The 6,012-nt window shown below is 44.1% G+C and overlaps 1 protein-coding gene across 1 annotated transcript in view; it reads right to left on the bottom strand.

Moving 5' to 3' along the window:
- Positions 1-1,662: 1,662 nt before the first annotated feature.
- The window catches only part of stk40 (serine/threonine kinase 40), a 78,412-nt gene continuing 74,062 nt past the window's right edge, over positions 1,663-6,012 (bottom strand). Inside the window, exon 10 of the mRNA XM_070898717.1 lies at positions 1,663-5,838. Within this exon, the coding sequence (XP_070754818.1) occupies positions 5,623-5,838 (216 nt within the window). The 3' untranslated portion in view covers positions 1,663-5,622. The remainder of the gene's footprint in view (positions 5,839-6,012) is intronic.

Genomic DNA, 6,012 nt, shown 5'->3' with positions numbered 1-6,012 from the left:
ACCACACACACAAATCTGGGATGTAGATTTTAAATAGAAAAGCAGAGCAACAAAATCAGGGCATAAAACTGGAGATGATCTCATATCATGAATGGACTCAACAATTTAAGCTCTGGATTTTTTTGCAATCTATAGAAAGTGTGGAACAGTAGGAGACTAGAGACTAGAGAAGTCAAGTTTGATCTGCGCTGAGTTGGCCAATTTCAGCCACAGCAGCTGTAGTGGCCCCACAATTGGCTCGTGCTCCTGCTGGAAACTGCAAGAGTGCACTGCTGGGCAAAGATAGGATCAGGGTCAGTGGCTATGCTCCCATTGGTGAAAGAAACAAAGCCCTTGCATTTATACAGTACCTTTCACAACCTCAGGATGTCCCAAAGCGCTTTACAGCCAATGAACTTATGAAGTGTATTCACTGTTGTAACGTAGGAAACACGTTTGTTAATCTACGTTAAAATACCCAGAAACAGCAATTAGATAAATGAACAGATAATGCTTCTGGCCGTGTTGAAGGATGACTATTGGCCAGGACATTGGGGGAAAAATTCCCCTTCTCTTCCTCGAATAGTGCCGTGGGATCTTTTACGTCCACCTAAGGGGGAAGATGAGTTCTCTGTTGAACGCCTGATCTGAAAGACAACACCTCTGACAATGCAGCACTCCCTCAGTACTGCACTGGAGTGTCTGACTGGATTATATGCTCAAGTCTATGGAGTGGGACTTGAAACCACGACCTCCTGACACAGAGGCAAGAGTGCTACCCACTGAGCCACAGCTGACACCTTAAATGGGCCTCAGACAGACACTCAGTCTAGCCTCATATGAAGAATGACCACTTGGGCAAGGTCCCAGAGGGCTGCCCTGGACCCTTGGGAGAAAATCAACGACACCCCAGTATGAACCAGCACTTAGGAAAAAGGGAATAAAGTGGGGAAAATGAGAATAGTCTTAGCATTTTTATTTTTATGCACCCTATTGAAGACTGTTAATGCCAAGGAATGGAACTCTGCCCATTTCAGAATCAAACATCCAGGGCAGCCAAAGCAATCCAAATGCAGAATAAAGCTCCTTCTTACACTGCCCAACCTTGTAAGAGCATCTCATACTGTAGCAGTGTAACAGTTTCTCTATTTCCACACCAGCCATCTTGCAGCCTGAGCGACACAGCAACTATTTTGTGATATAGATCCCAATCCCAAAGGGAACAGTGTAGAGGGAGCTTTACTCTGTATCTAACCTGTACCTGCCCCAGGAGTGTTTGATGGGACAGTGTCGAGGGAGTTTTACTCTGTATCTAACCTGTGCTGTACCTGTCCTGGGAGTGTTTGATGGGGCAGTGTAGAGGGAGCTTTACTCTGCATCTAACCCGTGCTGTACCTGCCCTGGGAGTGTTTGATGGGGCAGTGTAGAGGGAGCTTTACTCTGTATCTAACCCGTGCTGTACCTGCCCTGGGAGTGTGTGATGAGGGCACAGTATTTGAAACGCCAAGTGCCCCATTCACCAACAGAATCATCCTTCACCTCGAGTTCATTTACCACAGAAAATCAAACGTCCCTGAACACCCATTATCAGTGCCATTGAGATAAATGTTGCATCGTTACAAGGGAGACGTTAAATGTAAGGTAGCTGGATATGAACCCATTTAACTACAAGTCAGAATGAACTTCTCTACAGTATGAAATTTATTGCTGACATGCAAGTAGATTTTTAATGAAGTACAAAAATATGTCATCTTTATTTTATACAAATTTGTATACAATGATCACGATTCCTTTCTACCAACGTCTCATACAACCTACTTCAATTGGTGCACCCAGAGGCAGCTCAAACACACAAATCTTTGCCATGCACGGGCCGCTGCATTGTTCCAGTCTGATTAGACAATCACTTTTACCATAAACACATAATTAGAGGGAACAAAAACAATTCTTGCTCAACAAAATAGATTCCCCAGGATGAAATAAAAAGCCACAGCTTCTAATTGTGACAAATGGTAATACTTTAAGTGTCTTCACTGAATTAAAGTTATTTGAAATTATATACAAGATACTACAAAAAAAATAATTGGAGCAGCCAGACATGGAGTAAGGCTCAGAGAACTTAGTGAAATATGAGGAGTTGAAGAAACAGACCTTTTCTTTAAAAGCCAACGTTTTCCTTTGGCTGAGCTTCTCCCAGTTATTCAGTGGATATAAATGCAACAAGTGATGGGGCTACTTCTCTGCTGATCGCAGCCACAACAGGGAGGGGGCAGGGGAAAAAAAAGAATGGGATGGGACAACACTTGGTCTCCGCACTCCCCAAAGCAGTTACTTTCAGATGAGCGCTGGTCGAGGCCCAGGAGCAGCAGAGGTGGCCTGCATTCTGTAACAGGGTCTTTGGCGAGACCCCTCATCCCTTACAGCAGATTTAGGCTGTGGCAGACACAGGCTGTGGCAGACACAAGACTGATACCACCTATTATAAGAAAACTAATCCCACACTGCTGACAAGTGCCCAGAACCTAATCTTTACAGATCCTGAGAACTATAGTTAGAGCCCGTGCAAAAAAACAGCCTCCAATTCCAAAACACAAGCCTCCAACTATCCCTAGAGACCGATGGCAGACTACATTAAGGAACAGGGGGTGCAAAGCTCATAGCTCAAGACCTCTACTTGAGCACTACTCTACTAACATCACAACACCATCAGATCCAGTCTCAGCTGGCCAGAAAAAGGTGGGCACCATTTCTTCAACAATCCTCATGTTGCACCATTATTAGCTACCTTGGCCTTTAAAGACCATTTCAAAAAATGTATTTATTTTTAAGACCTTCTACACTTTACTGCATCCATACTGGAGTCTTGTCACAAACTGCTACTTGGTGTTCCACTTATTCATTTTCATACCATACTCAAAATGGGATATGTTCACTCATCCAAGTGAGCCCCAATACACGGTGGTAACAGGGCCTCTTCAACCTCATGCGAGTGAGGCATTGAACAGACAAGTGAAAACTTGCCTCACTAATACAAGTAATTTTAGATTACAGGCTTTCAGTATTTCACTTCTGTATGCACGGGTCAAGTGTGCTGCACAATAATGATAGAGCATTACAGACTGTCCCACAACACTAACCTCCATGAGGACCCAAGGGATCGCCAGAATGTTACAAACTTTCAACCCAATCCTGATCTACTTTTCCTTTCCCTGCCCACCCCACCTCTCACCCCAGGCACCAATGGATTGATTTACCCCCAATCACATACAGTATAAAAGCTTTGAGGAACACATGGTATTTAATAAATAGAATCTTCGACTGTGTCACGGCACTCCCCGCTCCCCACCCCATCCTGCCCATGGTCACACTGACCAGAGATCACCTGTGTTCACTCCTGAACGGTGGAGATTTTCCTGTACCACCTCCAGTAATGCCAGGGGCCAGACCTTCCCACAATGCAATGATAAATTGAAATTAAAATTATTTGAATCTGCTCGATTCTTTGTATATTTTCCACAGGTTAAATATACTGAGGCAAGACAGGCATTTATTACTGGTTTTAATACTAGCTGAAATTATCAGCAATATTGAGGAAACCTAATGAAGTCCGAAACCCACCACAGAAAAAAAAATATGTACACCGAGCTCTACATCACTGCAGACTACGTTTGAACCATTTTACATACCCTTCCATCATTAAAATTAGATCTAAGAGAATCTGAAGTCATACTAAAGTCACTGAGGCAATATCTGGCTTACAGTGATTGGTGCTACAGTTAAATGACACTCCAAAGACCCACTCTTCAAAAGGAAGTCCAGGAGCCAGGACCTGGGACCATCAAGTGGACAGCATCTGAATCTCAATCTTGGGAAGCATGGGGCAAGATTTAGCAGTCTCGGCTGCCATTCGAAAGAGTGGTAGAGAAATGATGCAATGCTGAGTAGGATGGGATCTATTGCCCCTGCTAAAAGGGTCAATGGATATTCTTCACTGGTGACTCGTCTGGCACTGGAAGCAGTCTAACAGGAGTCTTTAAAAAAAGGTCCAATTGCATTGGTCCAACGCAGTGCCAGATCACAGCTAAATCCACAACTCTCCAAGCTGGGAGCATTTTATCTGAGCCAGATCACTTGGATGAGGCAGTACGCAACATATGGGCCATCCCCCAAGACGTGGCAAGATAGAGGATTGGCTGACCATGGCCATCAGCGTGCAGCCCCTAGTGGCCACTTATAAAACTGCTGATAAACAAGTCCATTGCGGCCAGAGGAAACAAGCATTCCACCGGAGATGGGGAGGCAGGCATAGTCCGAAATGGTATCGGTCGCAGTCCATTATCTGTATAATGCTCACAATCAAACCAAGACTTTTGCCTCATTGTCTAAGTTGGTCAATTTCACTGGTGATGAACATTTTACAGTTAAGAATCCCTGTGCATCATTTAGTGCAGTGAAACCAGAACTGAAGGGGTTAACTGACTCATTGAATGCTCAGAATCACAGCAACGTCAGTGTTGTCGCCAGGCTTACTGGTACCAGACCACACTTGCACCAGTACACCAGTACAGTACCGATTCACCTCAAATCTCTCCCACCACCGAGAGGCCTGCAACAACCAGTGATACACAATTCAAACCCTCCCTCCAGACAAGAGTAATGGAAGAAAGGACAGAGCCACCTTGTACCGCTGGGCGATGAAGCACCAAGTGCAGCTGTGGGAATCTCTCGCGCTCAAAGCTTTACTGAAATCCTAGCGACGACGCTGAACGTTCTCCCTGAGCTTGTTAAATTAAAAAAACAAAACGACACTCAACTGCTCTTTAGTGTTCTAACAGTCTCTGCAGCTCAGCGAGCTTCACAAATTACATTACATTTTTTTTTTTTATAAAGTCAACCTTCAAGCTGACCGCTTTTAAACTCCAAAATATAAATGACAAAACGATAGGAAAGGCCGGTTAACCTGATCTTTACCGCTAAACACAGTAAAAACGATATATCTGGGGATCACATTGGTTTTCATTCCTTCACATTTTCCTTAGATGGACAGTTTGTACCACACATTTCCGCAAGAAAAAAAAACTTTCACAAATGGGAGGGGGGGGGGGAAAGGAAAATAAAAACTACCCCAACAACCTACACTTTACACTGTCTATTATTCGGCGGGTAATGCAGGCGAATGGGAATCCACAGCGATGAACACACCCAATTCTTAATGCTCTCAAAATCTCTTGTAGTACAAGTCCTTTTCAGAGTCACAACATAGGATGAAGACCTCAGCCCAGTATCTCAATCTACAGTTCTGAGAACATGTCTTGGTTAAATGAAGAAAGAGGTAGATTATATAAAGTAAAACTAATCATCTACTACTGCCCCAGAAGATGCTGCAATGTTGTCCTTTCTTTATATATGTGTATATATATATATATATATATAAAAAAAAATTATATATATATACACACACATTAAAAAAAAGCCGTCTTCTGTTGTCTCTTAAAACTACAGTTATTCTTTTGAAGAGACTCCGTCCATTGCTACATATCGGTCACAGAATACTGTATTGCTCAGGATCGGTAGTACGTGGCATGGTGAGTATTACTGTGCTGTGAACTTGGCTTGCGGAGCTTCGCGTCCCGTTTCCGGCCATCATTTCCGCAAGTAGCGCTGAGCAAGGATTGCTGCGTCGAGAGGATTTATGGGCTGAGCATCGTGGCCCAGTCGCCGCACCGGGGGGATGTTGCTGAACTGCCGCTTGTGTGCAAAACTCTTCACCTCGTGCATAGTGTTTCCCTCGGCCAGCATCAGCTGCTGCCGCATGTAGTTTTCAAATTCATATTGAGAGGACTCTTCGGTGACTTTTGCCTGAGTGAGAGAGAGAGAGAGAGAGAGAGAGAGAGAGAGAGAGAAGTTAAAGAAATATGCCACTTCTGGTCAAATGACTGACTGCATTTCCCAGTAATGCTGGAGAAATACCACCAACGATGTCTCCGCAGGCTTCTGCAAATCCCCTGGGAGGACAAATGCACCAGCGTTAAC

The sequence above is a fragment of the Pristiophorus japonicus genome, chromosome 14 (assembly GCF_044704955.1).
Source record: "Pristiophorus japonicus isolate sPriJap1 chromosome 14, sPriJap1.hap1, whole genome shotgun sequence".
Taxonomy (NCBI): Eukaryota; Metazoa; Chordata; class Chondrichthyes; family Pristiophoridae; genus Pristiophorus; species Pristiophorus japonicus.
This window is presented reverse-complemented; position numbering and strand designations above follow the sequence as displayed.